The sequence below is a fragment of the Delphinapterus leucas genome, chromosome 8, assembly GCF_059928025.1.
Source record: "Delphinapterus leucas isolate spDelLeu-1000000601 "Yukka" chromosome 8, BTC_Dleu_Yukka2, whole genome shotgun sequence".
Lineage (NCBI taxonomy): Eukaryota > Metazoa > Chordata > Mammalia > Artiodactyla > Monodontidae > Delphinapterus > Delphinapterus leucas.
In genome coordinates this window covers 112,624,110-112,642,168 of record NC_143136.1, presented here as the reverse complement: position 1 = coordinate 112,642,168, position 18,059 = coordinate 112,624,110, and the positions used below count along the sequence as shown (strand labels likewise).

At 54.1% G+C, this 18,059-nt stretch overlaps 1 protein-coding gene across 1 annotated transcript in view; it reads left to right on the top strand.

Annotated features, from left to right (window-relative positions):
• The window catches only part of GLI2 (GLI family zinc finger 2), a 41,330-nt gene that overhangs the window by 12,742 nt on the left and 10,529 nt on the right, over positions 1 to 18,059 (top strand). The window contains exons 3-7 of the mRNA XM_022565511.2: positions 4,411 to 4,612; positions 6,212 to 6,425; positions 7,717 to 7,839; positions 10,961 to 11,095; positions 15,298 to 15,447. Coding sequence (XP_022421219.2) covers positions 4,411 to 4,612; positions 6,212 to 6,425; positions 7,717 to 7,839; positions 10,961 to 11,095; positions 15,298 to 15,447 — 824 coding nt within the window. The remainder of the gene's footprint in view (positions 1 to 4,410; positions 4,613 to 6,211; positions 6,426 to 7,716; positions 7,840 to 10,960; positions 11,096 to 15,297; positions 15,448 to 18,059) is intronic.

Here is an 18,059-nt window from a genome sequence, read left to right as displayed (position 1 = left end):
AGTCTGCCAATCCTGGTCATAAATCACAGGAGAAGCCACGGGAAATGAGTGCCAGGCTTTTCTTTCTATTTAGTAATATATCAAGGGAAGAGGCGCATTAATAAACATATTTCCCTTGAGGGGAGGGAATAACAGAGATGAATATCACTGTCAGATCTGGCCTGTTTCATCTTGTTAGGGGCGCACGAGAGGGTGGGAATCCAAATATTAGTAGCAAAATCTTTTTTTGAGTGCATTGCAAAGATGTGTGTGTACTTCTTACTTTGTATGGTATTAGATCTACCCCCCATCTTGTATTTTCCCATTTACCACACAGTTCATAAGTAACAGGAGTCTTTTGGAAGATGCACTTTTATATCTCAGAGTTGCCTTTAAAGTGAGGACGAACAAGGAGTGAACCCAGTAAATAAGAATTAAGAAGCTTGGAGGACACCTGGATAGGCGGATGAGTGTTTAGGGACAGATGTCCTCCACTGTGGCTCAGTCGTCTTCTCTAGATTTGCTGTCCTTTTCTCCATTATTAGCTCTCAGCTCACCCTGCTCACCAAAGAGTCCTCCTGGCCCCTAAGGAAGCCGTGTTCATTCACAGTTTCATTCTGGAAGATCTGCTGGGTTCAAGGCACTGTCCATGGTGCTGCCCCTGTGTACTCAGGACACACCTACCACGCTGCCCCCATTTGCAGATGGGCAAAGAGAGGCTCAGCAGGCTGAGTAATGCACCCCAGGGCAGCCAGTAAGTGTCAGGCTGTCTGTGTGCCCCCACTGGGGGGGGGGGGGTGTGTGTGTCCCCGCCCTGGGCCCCTGCACCCAGGAGAGCCCTCCCCTGATACCTACCCTCCCCACCTGAGCAGAGGCAGTGCGGCGGCGGTTCTGGTGTCCACCTGCCTGCTTTCCAATCATTCTCTACTTCCCCTGGCCGCGTGGCCTTGGCCAAGCTACTTGTCTTCTCCTTTGTAAGATGAGGCTCATGATAGTTCCTTCTTCATAGGACAGTTGTGAAGATTAAATGGCTTTATACTTGAAAATACTTAGAGCAGTCCCGAGCATCCGCGGGGCACTCAGTAAATACTGACTTTGGATGGCTGAGCGTCCACTGTCCCTTGACACACCACGCCTCTGCCCCATGCCCGGCTTTTGGCATCTCCTATTGGACTCACCACCGAGCCAGCCAGATCCCAGTGCTGGGATATAACGGTGAGCAGGGTGACCGAGTCCCTAGTTCACAGAGGGGGGAGAAACAGAAGCAACCAGACATACACAAGCAGGTATGAACTCCCCTGAGCTGCACCTATCCACAGAGAGGGGACCGTGGTGCCCTGAGAGTGTCCCAGGGGGACCTGCCCAACTCCAGGATGTCAGCAATGGTTTCCTGGGGAAAGTGATGACCCTGCTGAGGGCAGAGCACTGCAGACAGAAGAAGCAGTATGTGCAAAGGCCCTGTGCAGGAGGCTGGAGAGGGAATCAGGGGCACCCACGGAGCCACCGGGTAAGCCACATTGAGGACTTGTGCCTTTTTCCTAATAGCAGTGGGAGCTCTGGAAAGGTTTGGGGTGGGCAAATGCAAAGACATGATCTGATTTGGCCGCAGTGAGGAATGTGTATCAGACAGCAGTTAACTAAGGGCCCCGGGATGCCCCAAGCAAGTGGGGGGCTGGGCTGGTGGAAGTGGGAGATGCAACTGTGAAGGAGGTGGGGGGGGTGTCAGGCCAACTCCCGGGTCCCCCGCTCTGCTGCTCTATGGGTGGCGGGCGCCCGCTGAGCCCAGCCCTACAGGAGGTAGGGCTGGGCTGAACTGTGGTTGCCCTTCAGACGCAGGAGGCCAGGTAGGCAGCTGGCTGTCAGGAAGTTCACTATCAGAGCCGCTAAAGTGAGGATTTAAAAGCTGTTTGTGGTGAGAGCGTCTTCCTGGCCCTGCCTCTCCCCACCTCTCTGAAGGTACACTCAGGACAGAGAAAAGCCACACAGCAGGGCTTCTTTGGACCTTGGTTCAAATCCTGCCCTTGAGCAAGTTCCTAACGTCCCCAAGCCTCGTTTTCTTATCTGCACAGCTGGGTTTGCATTTCGGGGGGCAGTGATGGCCGTTCATTGCAACAGTGGGTCTGAATGTCACTAAGGGGTGGCTGTCGCTGGGTTATTCTGTGCAGCAGAATCCAGAAGCAGGGACTTATCCAAACACCACATCAAAGGGACACACGCTGTCTCTAGTTGCTCATGGGCCAGGACACATCTCTGTGGTCCGGGATGCTTGTTCAGAAGGGTGGTCGTGTCTGCAGCACAGACCAAGCGCCGGCTGGGGAGGGGCTGCTCCGTCGGACCCTGTGAGGCAGAATGAGGTTGTGCGACATTGTGTCCCTAGGCATGTGGGCTGGGGTCCTTCCCACCGCAAGACAAAGGTGGTGACACGGCCTGAGTGTGTCGCCTGCTGGCCTGGGTGCCAGCCATGCTCCCAGGCCCCTCTGCGGGGCAGAATGAGCTGGTGTTCACCAAGTGGGAGCACCTTCCGTGAACCCACCATAGCTCTGCTTGCTAAAAGATCTGTAAGCCCCAGGCCTCAGAACCCAACAGAATCAACGGCCGGCCAAAAACAAAGATGTTCAAGGAAAAGAATACCCTGAGTAACTCAACTTTTTCTCCCAGCTGGGAGCTTTCCTACAAGTGCTTCATCCTTTCCGGTTGAAAACGAAGTCTATGATTACACGCGTGCACTTGTACAGACATACGTACAGGGTACACACCCGGGGCAGCTGGTCTTGGACCCAGCATCCTTCATCCACAAAGGAGATGGTTAGGAAAGAAGACCCCAGAACCCCCTTCCAGCTGGAGGATTCTGGTGGCCCAGCCTTAAAGGGGCTTCCCAGATTTTCCAGCCAAGGATGGGGTCGGGGGAGGGCTGGGCGTGGTTGACCCCCAGGGCAGGGGGCAGTGGGCAGGGGCTCGGCCGAGGCTGCTTCTGGTGGTGGTGGTGGGTCGGTTGGTCCTGGGAATGCAGGCCCAGAGAGTCACAGGGTATCACTCCTGCCCTCAGTTCTCCTGCAGTGGTGGAGACAGCACACTGACTCACAGCCCCGCAGCCAGGACATCCTGCGTCTCCCTGGAGGAGGGGACCTATGGGGTCTGGGCAGGGCTGAGCAGACAGGAGGGAGAAAGGCGGGCATCGCGAACCCGGGAACCGCCGAGTGCGGGTGTGGGTGCTGAGGCACTCTTCAGCACAGCCCTGGAGGTCGGCACTTGGGGACCATTTACAAAGAGGAAACGGGCCCAAGGAGGGTCTGGACAGGGTGGGAACCTTGGCATGTGGATTCTTGCCCAGCGATGTGGTCACACCATTTCTCGGCTGCTGTGTGCCCAGAGGGGAGACCAGAACCCTGGTTGGGAGAGGAGGGGCTGTCGAGAGGAGCGGTCTGGGGCCCCTGGTCCTGAGGAGCAGGGAGCCCGGTCTGGGGGCAGGCCCTCCTCCCTCCCTGCAGCTCCGTGTGTATGTATGGGGAGGGGGAGAGCGCACCCACAGGCAGTTGGATAGGGCACCAGGCGTGTGCGTGCGTGCATGCATGTTTAAGGCAACAGGTCCCCGGGGCCCAGGCGACTCCAGAAGGGAAGACTCGGTGTTGGAGAGCCATCTGCGTGCTGCCAGGCTGCCTTTTGCCATGGCATCCTGCATCCTCCCCACCCCAGACCGGCCAGGAGTCTAGGGCCTCTGCTTGGCGAACGTCCATTCAGGGCATTTTGGGGCGATCCTGGTCGCAACGTGATCCGCGACCCTGGAGCACGTGACTCCTTTCCCTCTCCTTCCTGTGGAAAAGTCACCCACTGGGATGCTCTACAGCAATAAAAAAGGCGCCGGTTCCTGCCACGCACAGCTGCGTGGAGAAACCTCATCGATAATGTCAGACAAAAGAAGCTGTTTGAGAAAAAGCATTGATAATTCCATTTATGTAATAGGCAAATACGCAAAACAGGCAACGCTAAGCTGAGGATGAGAGGCCAGTCTGGTGGCTGCCCCGGGGAGGGTCCGGAAGGGGCAGAGGGGCTGCTGGGCTCTGGCCGGGCCGTGCTTCTTGGCCCGCTGCTGGCTTCACTGGTGGGTTCCCTATGTGAGAGGCCACCAAGCAGGTCACCTACGGTTTGTGACTTGGCTGTTGTGCCTCAGGCGTTGCTGGACCCGGTCTCGGCCGCTGCATGCCTAACAGGACAGGCACTAACACAGATCCTCAGCACACCAGGTGTGGACCAGGCCCATCATACAGATGAGCAAACTGAGGCCGAGAGAGACCTGTGCCCCAGAGCCGCCAGCTGGACAGGGGCAGATCCGCAGTGCCCATCAGACTGTCCCCACCCCCAGTCCCCTTCCCCCGTCACATCACCCCCACAAGTGCGGTCATGCTGACGTGCCTTGGCTTGGCTGTCCTGCAGTGTCGCGTTTCTCCAGCCCCCGGGTGACGCCCCGCCTGAGCCGCAAGCGGGCGCTGTCCATCTCCCCGCTCTCGGACGCCAGCCTTGACCTGCAGCGCATGATCCGGACCTCGCCCAACTCGCTGGTGGCCTACATCAACAACTCGAGAAGCAGCTCGGCTGCCAGCGGCTCCTACGGGCACCTGTCGGCCGGCACTCTCAGGTGAGCCTAGCCCGCGAGCCGGGACCAGGAATGGGAGCTGGGCTGGGGCCCAGTGGAGAGGGTCCACACTGGCCTCCCGGGAGAAACACAGGACTTGTTTTTGGTTTTTTCTTAAATTGAAATATAGTTGATTTACAGTGTCATGTTAGTTTCTGCTGTACAGCAAAGTGACTCAGTTATACACGTATATACATTCTTTTTCATATTCTTTTCCACATGGTTTATCACAGGATATGGAATAGAGCTCCCTGTGCTCTACAGTAGGACCTTGTTGTTCATACGACTTGTAAGTCAGTCTACTTGCGAATATTCTAGGAATTCAAAACCAGTAGTGATGACATTGAAACATGCCAACATTTGGGTACATCTTCGTGGGCCTCTTTTTCACCCACCAAATGATTTTTTAGTAACCCTTATCGGGCCTGTCGTGAAAAATTCCATCATGAAGTCAAAGGGGACTTTCCTAGTGTTTCAGCAGTGTCACTGACCAGCACTGGACCGCTGGAGCTCTGACACTGGCTTGGCCTGCACGTCTCTGGGCTGGCAGGCGTCTCACTCTGGTCACAGCACACACAGACCTCACCATCACCTCCCGCCCCGTCCCCTCCGTGCAGCCCTTGACTGTTCAGAGGACTCAGACCCCAGCCAGCTTGGCTGAAACCCATGTCCTTACACTGGCCCTCCTGAAAGAGGCCAGGGTTAGAGGAGCTTAGGAATGCCAAGAGAGCTCAGCCCAAGGACCCGGAGATAAGGGATGATAACAATTATATCAGTTATCTTTTGCTGTGTGACAAAAAAACAAAAACAGAAAAAACCCCCGCAGTATCAAACAGTAAGCAGTTAGCCTCTCGCAGCATTTCCAAGGGTCAGGAGCATGAGACTGGCGTAGCTTCAGGTCTCTCACGAGGCTGCAGTCCAGATGTCGGCCAGGGCCATGGTCACCTGGAGACTTGACTGGGCCTGGATGTCTATTTCCAGGATGGCTGGCCCTTGGGCCTGTTGGCACAAGCTCTAGTTGCTCTTCCCGGGAGCCCCTCCACATGCTGCTTGAGCGTCCTCACAACATGGTGGCTGGCTCCCCCTCCCCCCACCCCCAGAGGGAGTGACCCCAGAGAGCAAGGAGGAAGCCCCGGCATCTTCTGTGACTTAGCCTCGGAGGGCACCATTTCTCCCTCAGTGTCCTGGAAAGAGTGGCCCGTATGCAGGTGGCGTGGTAGAGCTCAGAAGACAGAGGACAGTGGGAACCGGAGGGCTCGGGACACACTTCCTGGACGAGGGGGCATTAGAACGGGGTTCAAATAGTCAGGGAGCATCAGTGATGCAGGGGCGCATCTCAGGCGACAGAGCAGTGAAGGGCCAGGGACAAAGGCTGCGTCCTGGGGCAGGGCCTGGGGGCTACGCACAGAAGTGGAGGCCTGAGACGGCCGGCAGTGGGGAGCCACGGGTGCTTGAGTGGGTAAAGCCACGGTGACGGGGCAGTCAGCAGCGTGCCCATCCAGGTCCCCGGGCAGCGTCCTGTCTGTCCAGGAAGCGTGAGCCTCACAGGTGCCCCCACCTCACCCCACCCCTCTCCATCACCTTGTCTGCCCTTCTCTGCAGCCCGGCCTTCACCTTCCCCCACCCCATCAACCCCGTGGCCTACCAGCAGATCCTGAGCCAGCAGCGGGGCCTGGGCTCGGCCTTCGGACACACGCCACCCCTGATCCAGCCCTCGCCCACCTTCCTGGCCCAGCAGCCCATGGCCTTCACCTCCATCAATGCCACGCCCACGCAGCTCAGTAGCAGCAACAACTGTCTGAGTGATGCCAACCAGGTAGGTGGGGGTGGGGGGCGGGGGGCCACCAGGCACTCATCTGCACCGAGCGAAGGCCAGTCATGGCCATCTCATGCCAGGAACATGTGGAAGGACTCTGGGCACGGGTCTGGCTGGCACCGTACCTCTGGGCAGAGGCCACGTGATCAAACGGGCCTCAGGCTGGATCCCCAGTCAGGAGGCCAGGGCTGGGTCCTCACACTGCCCTCGCTCACCATGGGCCAGCACCCAGCCTCAGTTCTTTGGCTGCCTGTCCAATAAGCATAACGACTAAATGGAGAAACCCTAGTATTCAGAGTCAGGCATCATACAGGGACCTCATACACAGCATGTAACATGGATGGCTGAAACAGGTAATTAATATTGTACGGCTTAGTTTGAGAGCATGAGTTTACCCAAGGCCATCGTAATCGACCTTCCCAACGGGCTTTTGACATGCCCAGGCCGGCTCACAAGCGCTTGGCATGCTCGGTGCCGTGAGCATTTGATGAATGAACAAAGTCCTGTTTTGCAGATGAGAAAATGCAGTTGGAGTCCTAGAGACAGTATCAGATAGTAGGAAGAGCGCAGGCCTCAGAATCAGATCGTGTTTTGAACCCTGACTTACCTGAAAGCTCTTTCAGCCTGAGCTCACACCCCTGCAGAGTGGGGCTGCCACCGGTATGGGGTCACTGAGCCTGGGTCCACCTGGATCCTGGTTAGCGCTCACGATGACCGTCCTTGAGGTGAAGCAGCTGCCCAGGCCACCCAGCTGGCAGGGCAGAGGTGACCACGTGCTGGGGAGGAAAGACCAGAGGCCGTGCAGTCTAGGAGCGGCCCTCTTCTAGAAAGTTCTCCCCAGGGCTCCAGGCGGCCACCTAGCACCTCCCCCAGACGGTGGCTGTCACATCCCCTGACACCGCAACTCTAACCCGCTTGTCCTGAGGAACCAAGCTCTTCTGTCCCGCTCCCTGGACTGGCCGGCCCTGTTGTCCTCAGACCCAGAGCCGCCCCTGCCTGGGAGGGTTGAGAAGTTGAGGCCGCTGAGTCGGGCGCGGGGTCCCCAGCATTTCTCAAAGAGAGGGTCTCTGCTCCATCTCCACTGGGGGGGGCTGCGTGGTAGGGAGGAGGGTGCTGGTGGGCCTGGCCCTGGGCTCCCCGGGCTGTGCCCCAGGCCAGAGGACCAAGCTGTGCGGTGACTCAGTTTCTGAAACTGCAAACACAAGTGTTGGCCTGGACGGCCTAGTGCGGAGGGTCCAGGATAAAGCCCAAGCAGAACTTTGGGGTGCCCCCCTGTGTTCCCCTCTCCCAGAGCAAGCAGAGCAGCGAGTCGGCCGTCAGCAGCAGCGTCAACCCCCTCGTCATTCACAAGCGCAGCAAGGTCAAGACCGAGGCCGAGGGCCTGCGACCGGCCTCCCCTCTGACCCTGACGCAGGTAACCTGCTGGCCGTCCTGGCCGGGCTCGAACTGGGGCCGGGCCTCGTCTCCTGGGGCAGCTGCCTTGGGGCCGTGACCCTGTTGAGAGTGGGTAATGGACGGCAGCCTGCATGAATGAATGAATGAGTGAGTGAGTGAGTGGACCAGAGAGGGCAGGGCAGGCACGCCAGGAAGCTCAGGGAGGACCAGAACTGTGTCCCCAGCTCCCCGCACACACCTCACATGTGCTCATCAAATGCCTACCTGAGGGGGAGGGGGGAGGGAGGGAGGGCTGCAGCTGTCTGTCCCTGCAGCACAAGCCCCAGGCCAACTGAGTTGCTCACAGCCCCTGAATGGCTCAGGCCCCCTGCGTCTGCGCCCTCTCCCTGGAAATCTGAACCCCACCCTATTCCCTGAATAGTAGGACTCACATCTGCCCAGGCACCACCACCACCACCACCACCCAGCTTCTAGGTCACTTTGTCTCCTGCACTGCACAGTAAGCTTTGGAGAGGTGGCACTTTGGGCACAGTGCCTGTTTTGGCTCTGCGTCACCGGGTTTGCCTAGGGCCTGGTGCGCAGTGGCTGAGAGATAATATTTTCTAAGGACTCAATGCACATTTGAGGGGGTGAGTGTTACAGTGCCTGGGAGGGGAGGGGGGACAGTTGCTGGCGGGAAGGCAAGGAACAGAGCATCCTGCAGCCCAGAATGAGCCTGTTGTGGGGCTGAGACCCTAGTGCATGTGTCTTTCTTTGGAGATCCTGCCACTTATTCCAACACCAAGCCGACAGGCACACAGCCCCAGCTCCAGGGGAGGTTACGGCACGCATGCTGACCTCTGGGGCAGGCCTCTCGTGGCGGCCTGGTCTCCACCCATTACTACGGAATCCACAGCTATGACACCACGGGTCCTCGGGGCCTCTGGTCCCCGTCTCCCCTACATCTGCCGGACCATCCTTTATCAAACCTGTAAGCCATAGGGCGTGCTCCGGGCACTTAAGTTTTATGAAATATTGGGTTCTGTTATTGTCAGGCAAACAGAGAGGTTGGTGACAAATTCTTCTCCCCTCACTGACACCAGAGCATCTCTGCGTGATGCATGGTTTCCGCGCGGCTGGCCATCATCAGGGGCTGTTGAAATTGATGAGGACGGTGAGTGTCCACGGGAGATAAACTCACTGGAGCCGTGGGGCCAGGGCTGCGGGGAGGCGCCCAGTGCCGGGGAGTCCCCCGCCCCGTCCCCTCAACCCGGGGGGCTGCACAGAGCCCACCCTCCTGCCCAGCTCCGCTCCTACCTCGTGTCATGGAAGGACAGACGTTTATCATGCGTAGATTGTCACCGTGTCACTTAGTGTCCTGACTCTGACCTGACTCCTTTGCTCCCTGACTCATTTGCAAGGTGGACGGGCTTGCTTTCTCTTGGCAGCAAATGCAACAGAACGGATCCCTTCTCAGCTTCCGCCCTCAGGTTCCTGGGCTGGGGTGCTGCTTGGCTGGAGGCCCAGGCCCACCCCCTGCCCCTGCACTTTCCTCGGATCACGTCCATGTGGCAGCTTCTTCCTGTCTTCTCTGAAATAAGCAGGGCAGGCAGCTTGAGGAGTAATACATCTATTTCCAGTTTTTCTGCAAGTGCAGAGGCATTAGGAGGCCCCAGCCCTCCCAGGGCTAGACGGCTAGAGATTCGGGAAGGAGGCATTCCTGCCCCTCCTTTTAATGTGGACCCAGTACTGCCCGGGGACTTACTGGACAACACATCATTTTCCTTTTCCAGAACACGTGCATTAATTGTAAGGTGCTCTGGGAGACGACACTCAGTACCCACCCCCTGGAGAGCCCTCTGCAGCCCCAGTGGAAAGCCAGTCTGGGGTGCAAGTCCGCACTGGCCACGGGGGGTGGGTCATGAGGCCAGTTTCTGCTCCGAGAAATGGACTCAACTTCAGGAGGGAGGCTGAGATGGAGGCTGCAGCCTCCGCTTCATTGAGTCCCTGTAGCCTTTGGGAACTGGGGTGCCTGTCTCTGGGGAGAGGGTGTCTGTCTCCCCTTAGCCTGAGCTATAAATGCTTTCCCCAGAGGCTCTTCTGAAAGACAGACATTCCTGCCATTTTACAAATAGTTTAGAAGAAAAGCAGGTCCCCCTAACGTCTGCCCCTTTGTCTGGCTTTGCTCTGAGCCCGACCCACAGGCCAGGGGATACTGGGGAGGCTTCAGCCTGCTCTGAAGGGCCTCGCCGGACCTTCTTCCCAGCCTGGCCATCTATGCCTCTCCCCGTGTCCCTGCTCCTGGTACCACTCAGCCTGTCCTGTGTGCCTGGCTTGGAAGCTGCCCCCGGCCAGCTCTGTTGGCATCAGCTGGGATGGGGGGCCTTGTGGGGTTGACCCCCAGTCTGTTGCTGGTTTGGGAAGAAAAGCCTTTGTCCTCTTTGAAAGGAATTTTGGGTGCCTGTGATCAATGGAAGGCCCATCTCAGGGGCCTTTCCTTTACCTTGAAACGGGCATACGTGGGCCCCATCGTGGCCGGGAGACATGAGCCCAGATGTGGGCGGCCACAAACTCACTGTGTCCTGGAAGGAGCCGGTCGGCCTCTGCTGGAACGTCAGGGTGCCCGGCTGTCATACCAGAATACAAACACCCGCATTTTAGGGCTGTCACAGGGAAGCCCGATGCTGGGAGAGTATGTAAGTGCCATGTGTGCCCTTGGGAGGAGAGGACAGTATGAGGGTGAGGCCAGGCCAATGCGTGTGGAGTTTCCTCTTGCCTCCAAACAGGAGCTGACCCCGCACACACTTTAAATACAAATGCCCGCCTCCCACCTGAGCCTGTGGGGCCTGCCCCAGCTCTCCCCAGGGAAACCCCACCAGATAAGCAAAAGTCACTGCCCTCCTGTCTCCTGTTCTCCTTGCCATGGCCGTTGACCCAGGACTGATGGGACTCCGTGTTGAGGGCCAGCCAGCATGTGTGTATGCTTGTGTGTTCATGCGTGTGATGTGCATGTGAGCACGGGCGTGGCCCCGCCTAGACCAGCCCACGGGTCCTCAGCACAGCCTTCACGGGGCTGATAGTGACCTTTCCTCGGGGCCAGGTGGCTGGATGTGGCTCATGTGTGTGTGCTCCGCACCCCCCCCCCCGCCCCCCCGCCCCAGGAGCAGCTGGCTGACCTCAAGGAGGACCTGGACCGGGATGACTGTAAACAAGAGGCTGAGGTGGTCATCTACGAGACCAGCTGCCGCTGGGAGGGCTGCACCAAGGAGTACGACACCCAGGAGCAGCTGGTGCATGTAAGCCCCCGAGCACCGTGGCCGGCCTGCCGGGCCCAGCCCAGGCCCCGGCTAGAGAGAAGGGGCCCCGGAGATGCCTGGGCCACCTCCTGCGTGGGTGGAAGGCGTGATTACTTACGGAGGCCATGCTTGTTTTCTAAAAGGGGACTTATAAATACATATGTAGTACAAGAGATTAACAAAAATAATGGAAAATTAGAAGGAAAGAAACAATAAAATGAAGCCCAAAGTAAAGGTGTATTAAAAACCAAGTGCTCAGGGCTTCCCTGGTGGCGCAGTGGTTGAGAGTCCGCCTGCCGATGGAGGGGACGCAGGTTCGTGCCCCGGTCTGGGAGGATCCCACATGCCGCGGAGTGGCTGGGCCCGTGAGCCATGGCCGCTGAGCCTGCGCGTCCGGAGCCTATGCTCCGCAATGGGAGAGGCCACAGCAGTGAGAGGCCCGCATACCGCAAAAAAAAAAAAAAAACCAAGTGCTCTGAGCTTGGTCTTCTTTTATTTTTATTTTTTTCTGGAGCTTCCTGGCAGCCAATGCAAAGAGGGAAATAAGATTAGGTAAGCCAGCCAGCATCCACAAGATAACAACAAACCTGACCCTGAAACCTGAAAGAAGTTTCTCCCATGGAGGGAGGAGTTGGTCATTTCCTCTTGGAGCCCATGAACAGATACCCAGTGTACATGGGTGCAGCTGGGTGTTTATACCCATACAGGGAGGGGGCTGCTGTATGATGCCTGGGTACTGACGGATCAGGAGATCAGAGAAGGCCGTAGGAGCTGGGTGTGCCCTTCAGGGTCTGCCTGTAAACTTTTCATAACAGCAGCCACTGTGGGCTCACTCATGCAGTGCAAACAGCAGGAACAGGAGCTCAAGGTAGGAGGTGCCTGGCTTCCAACCTGGCTCCACCACAGCTAGCCAAGTGGTTCTGAACAAGTGACTGAACCTCTGTGAGCCTCGGGTTTTTTCTCCTGTAAATAGAGGTGAAGCCCACTCTACAGAGGGGTGAAGGTTGACCATGATACCAGCATAAGCACTTAGCAGAGAGCAACCCTCCATACACAGGCATTCCCTCCTGGCTTCTCCTCCCTGTTCCTCAGGCTGGCCCCGAGTGGTTCCCTCTTCTCCCTACAGAAAAGAACTTAAAGTCAAGAATAAACCTCCCCCAACCCCAACACACACTCCTTGGTGAGTAAGTGTCTGTAAAGATGAATCTACACCAAGCTGGAAGCTCAAATGCTGGGTAGATCCCCACTCGGCAACTCTCTTACATTTTAACCAATTTAATTGTAAAATTGAGTTAGCTACCTGACATTTTTAAAATATTTTAAAAATTATGTAAGTATTATATAAACATGTTCTCTTTATAATCAAATTGAGCACTATGGAAGTATATAAAATGTAGAGTAAAAATCCCTCTACCCTCTCCTTTCTCACCACCAAAGACAAGCATTGTCCAGAGTTGAGCGTGAATCCTCCAGATGGCTTCTGTTCACACACGCACACACGCACGCACACACACACACACACACACACACACACACGCTGGTCACACCCAGGAGCCATCCCACAGGAGCCACCTCCTCCCTAGCTCTGTGAAATCAACATTTAAGACACCACCCACTCCCCCTGCTTCCTTTTCTCATGGGCTTGCTCTCAAAGACTGTAGGTTTCTTTGGTGTTGAGGTTTTTCTCCCCAAATTTTCACCAGGGGACTGGAATTTCTCAGCAAACCCATTGCTGCTGACGTCAAACCTGTAAAGCACGGTCTTATCTAATCCTCCTGGGACTCAAACATAATTTTTCAACCAAGTGCCCTGAGCTAGAGTTCACATACATATCTTTTTTTTTTTTGGAACTTCCTGGCCCCCAATGCAAAGAGGGAAATAAGATTAGTTCAGCCAGCCAGCGCCTGCAAGATATTAACACCTCTTTGGGTTAAACAAGTCTTGAGGTGGAGTAGGGACCACTGGAGCTGTGAGCTTTGGGACAAATCAGATAGATGAAAGGGGGAAAAGAGAAGATCTGGAGCCAGAGGGGTTGCAGGCAGAGAGGTGGAGGGGAGGATGTAAAAGATGCCCAGCAAGGAGTGGGTCAGCCCTAAAGAGTGGGGAGGGGATTCCTCAAGTAAAGGCAGGGGCTCCAGACGTGGGAAGAAGGGCTCCAGCTGCAGGCTCCTGCCTGGGTCCTGGGGCTGTGGGTGACTGTCTGCACCTGGCCCTGAAAGGAGCAAGTTCCTGTGTTGGGATGTGGGGAGCAGGCTGGTCTGCTCAGCTCCGTCTCTCTCTCTGCTCCCTGGGAAGATGGATGGCCTGGGCACGCATGCAAACTGGAGCCCCTAGTCAATTATTAACAATTTGTTGCTAAGCAAACCAATAAGAAAAAAATGAAAGGTATTGTCAGGAAGCATTTTTATCATTTGAAAGGCTTTCAAAATGGAAAGTGAGGCTAATATAGTAAGATTTCCCTGGAAGTTCAAAGCGCCGTAGATTTTGCTTGCTCTGATGTCGGCATTTGGATGCATGATGGTCCAGCCTGTCACCCAGGGCGCGAGGGCCCAGCGGTTTTCTGTCTTGCGGGGAGAAGGTGCTGCTGGACCCCAGATGCTCAGCTCCGGCACAGCCTTGTAGGTTGCAAAGGTCTACAGAAGCGCCGTCCAATAGAAAGACACCACCAGCCCCAGTGCCAGCCCCACATGTAGTCTTACATTAGCTAGGGGCACGTTTAAGCAGAGTGAAAGGAAACAGGTAAAATTAATTGGATTCATGTATCAATATTTTGTTTAACCCAAAATATCTAATATTATCCTTTCTGCGTGCAGTCAATATATCACAAAATTATTGAGATATTTTACATCCTTTTTTCATTCTCAGTCTTTGAAACAGGTGTGTGGTTTACACTTACAGCCCATCCTGGTCGGGAGCAACCACCTTTCAGGGGTGCAACAGCCACAAGCGGAGAATGGCCACCAAATGGGACAGTGTGGGTCCAGATGTGGTGGCAAAGATGCCACCATTCCCACTCCCCAGTTAAACAACCTGAAAGATTAAGGACATAAAGGTCCTGAGGCCCCACCCATGTATCAACACATCCCAAAGCTCAGAAGTAGTAAGAGCCCTGCTCCAGTGAGGACTGCAGCCTTCAGTTAAATCATGAAAGCAAGTAACAAAACCAAATGTCCTACTCAGGGCGGCTTGCTCTGCTACATGTGACAGAAAACCTCCGTGGCCTGTTGCTGCCCATCACAGGGAGAAACTGCCCCCGGGGGGCTCACAGGTGATGGGCCCAGGGCAGAGGCCAGAAGGTATGGGTGCAGGGGCTGAGAAAAAGAGAAAAATTCTCCCCATGCTCCTGACCCAGGGCAGTGCTGGCTGGGGTGGGTCTGAGGCCCACTCGTCCAGGGAAGGCTTCCTGGCCATGCACTTCCCAGCTGCTCCTGGGATGCCCCCCCCCGCTCTGAGCACCGAGGGCCCCCCCCACCACTGCAGGATCAGCTGGATGTCTTGGGCTGTCCCGCCTTGCCTTCCTGGGCCGTTTTGTCCCCCGGGCAGCATCACACACTGCCCAGGGCACACCGTCAGGGTCAGACTCTAGCTCCCTCCTGGGCAGGCTACTTTAACAACCTGGGCTTTTGTGAAAAGGGGACAAAGCTGTCATCTCATGGGTCACTGTCAAAAAGAGAGACGAGGATGCATTTATGTTTCTGTTACGATAAGAATGTTAGGGACCTCACTGGCGGTCCGGTGGTTAGGGCTCGGTGCTCTCACTGCCGGGGCCTGGCTTCAACCCCTGGTCAGGGAGCTAAGATCCCACAAGCCTCGTGGCCTAAAAGAGAAACAAAAATATTATTTAAAAATTTCTGGAGCCATAGGGACAAGCTTGGGAGAGGTTGCTCGTGCCCCCACTGTGTGCATGTCTGCCCCACCGCAGCTAATGAGTGCCTACTGTTTGCAGCCTGGAAGCATCATCATAACCATCAGTTCTCCATAGACCAGAGCCTAGAGCCCAGACTGGAATGAGCGGGGTGTCTTTGACCATCATGGAGGGTCACTTTGATGACTAATTGGAAGATGCAGCCCAGATAACTCACGAGGAGGCGTGGCTGGCACCTGGATGCTGGCCCATGCAGCAGCTGGTCTGCATAGACCAGGTGGGGTCTGGAGGGGTGGGTGGACGGGCTCACCCTTCCCCGTGGGCTTCTTCCCTGCAGCACATCAACAATGAGCACATCCACGGGGAGAAGAAGGAGTTCGTGTGTCGCTGGCAGGCCTGCACGCGGGAGCAGAAGCCCTTCAAGGCGCAGTACATGCTGGTGGTGCACATGCGCAGACACACAGGCGAGAAGCCCCACAAGTGCACGGTGAGTGGCCGCGGGCCGGCCCATCGGCCAGCTGATGGGGCTGGTGTGGGCAAACCTGGTGGAACAGCGTTGGGACAGGCCTTGCCGACAGGGTGTCCTGTCTGCCCCCGCCTAGTCTTGGGTCCTGGGGGCCCTTCTTCTGTCTGTCTGCTGCCCCAGATCTTTGCTTACTCTCCCTGTGGGGCAGTGTGTGCATCTCGGTACCTGTGGGGGGTGGGGAGCATGCTGGTGTCTCTGTGGTTGTGTCTGTGTTACCAGGAGCCCCACGGCACAGCTGTGCCCTCACCCGATTGGGTGACCCTGGGCAGGGGGCCAGCTTGGTGGCTCCCTGCAGCCTGTCCTCTGCACAGAAAAGAGTTTCACTGGAGAGTCACAGATTGAGCGATGACAGGTTAAAAGTCACTTTGGTTGAGTTTTTTTTTTAAGTGGGAACGCAGTGATAAGACCTTTTAGACAGTCTCCCTTATGGAGTCAACAGGATTTGTGACGCTATTGGGTTGGCCAAAAAGTTCGGGGAAACCCGAACGAACTTTTTGGCCAGCCCAATATTTGGTGAGACCTTTTTTTAATTTAATTTATTTTTGTATACAGCAGGTTCCTATTAGTTATCCATTTTATACATATTAGTGTATACATGTCAATCCCAATCTCCCAGTTCATCACAGCACCACCCCTCCCCCGCCACTTCCCCCCTTGGTGTCCATACGTTTGTTGTCTACATCTGTGTCTCTATTTCTGCGCTGCAAACCGGTTCATCTGTGCCATTTCTCTAGGTTCCACATATATGCGTTAATATAGGTGAGACCCTTTTTTAACACACAGGAATTGCTCCCTCTTTCAAAGAGCCGTGGCCCTGTGATGCACTCCTGTGGCTGTGACAGAGGCCTCTGGGAACTGCTCTTTGTGAATTACCGTATTTCATAGATTCTGAGACATACACTTCATTCTCATTTTAATGACTCTGAAATCAGTCTGTCTTAAAATCGGTGGTGTCCAGGATTCAATGAAATACACTACCTTTGTTGGCAAGGTTTTGGTTTTTTTTAATTGAGATAGAATTCACATACCATAAAGTTCACCCTTTTTAAAAAAAGGTACAATTCAGTGATTTTGAGCGAATTCACAAACTTGTGCAGCCTTCACCACTAGCTAATTTCAGGACTTTTTCAACACCTCCCCAAAAGAAACCCCATACCCACCAGCAATCACCCCCATGCCCCCCTCCCCTGCATCCCCTGACCACCACTAATTTGCTTTCTGTCTCTATCAACATGCTTATTCTGGGCAGTTCATAAAAATGGAATCATACAATGTGTAGCCTCTGTGTCTTTTCCTTCACTTAGCATGTTTTCAAGGTTCATCCGTGTAGTATCATGTATGAGTATTTCATTTCTTTTTGTGGCTAAATAATACTCCACTGTGGACAGATCACAGTTTTTTATCCATTAATCAGTTGGTGGCTATTTGCATTGTTTTCACTTTTGGGCTATTAACACTGCTATGAACATTCACGTTCAAGTTTTTGTGTGGTTATATTTTCAGTTTCTTACGTATATACCTAAGAGTGGGTCATAGAGTCATAGAGTGGGTCATTGCTGGGTCATAGAGTAACTCTATGTTTAACTTTTTGAGGACCTGCCAGACTCTTTTCCAAACAGGTGACAGTATTTTACATTCCCACCAGCCATGGGTGAGGGTTCTGATTTCTCCACATCCACACCAAAACTTGTAGTTACCTGCCTTTCAGTTACCTAGTCATCCTGGTGTGTGTGAAGTTGCATCTCATTGTGGTTTTGATTCGCATTTCCCTAATGACAGATGATTTTGAGCATCTTTTCTTGTGCTTATTGGCCATTTGTATATCTTCTTTGGAGAAATGTCTACTCCAATATTTTGCCCACTTTTAAATTGAGTTATTTGTCTTTCTGTTGTTGAATTGTAGTAATTTTACTAGAGCCTGATTGGATATATGATTTGCAAATAGTTTCTCACGTTCTGTAGGTTTTCTTTTGATTTTCTTCATGGTTTCCTTTGAAGCATAAAAGTTTTAAATTTTCTCAAAGTCCAGTGTTTTCTTTGCTTGTGCTTTTGGTGACGTGTCTGAGAAACCACTGCCTAATCCAAGGTCACAAAGATTTACCCCTATATTTTCTTCTGTGAGTTTTATAGTTAATAAATATAGTTTTATTTATATAAACATATAAATATGTACGTGTATACATTTAGTAAGGTAGTTCTTCCATTTAAGTCCTTAATCCATTTTGAGTTAATTTTTGTAGAGGGTGTGAGATAAGAGTCCAAATTCGTTCTTTCGCATGTTGTTACACAGTTGTCCCAACCCCATTTGTTGAAGAGACTATATTTTCCCCATTGAATGGTCTCGACACCCTTGTTGAAACCCAGTTGACCCTAAATGTATGAGTTTATTGCTTAACTCTCAGTTCTCTTCTGTTGATCGATACATCTGTCCTTATGCCAGTACCACACAATGTCTTTTTTTTTAATTGATGTACAGTTGATTTACAATAGTGTTAATTTCTGCTGTACAGCAAAGTGACTCAGTTATACACATATATACATTCTTTTTTATCTTCTTTTCTATGATGGTTTAT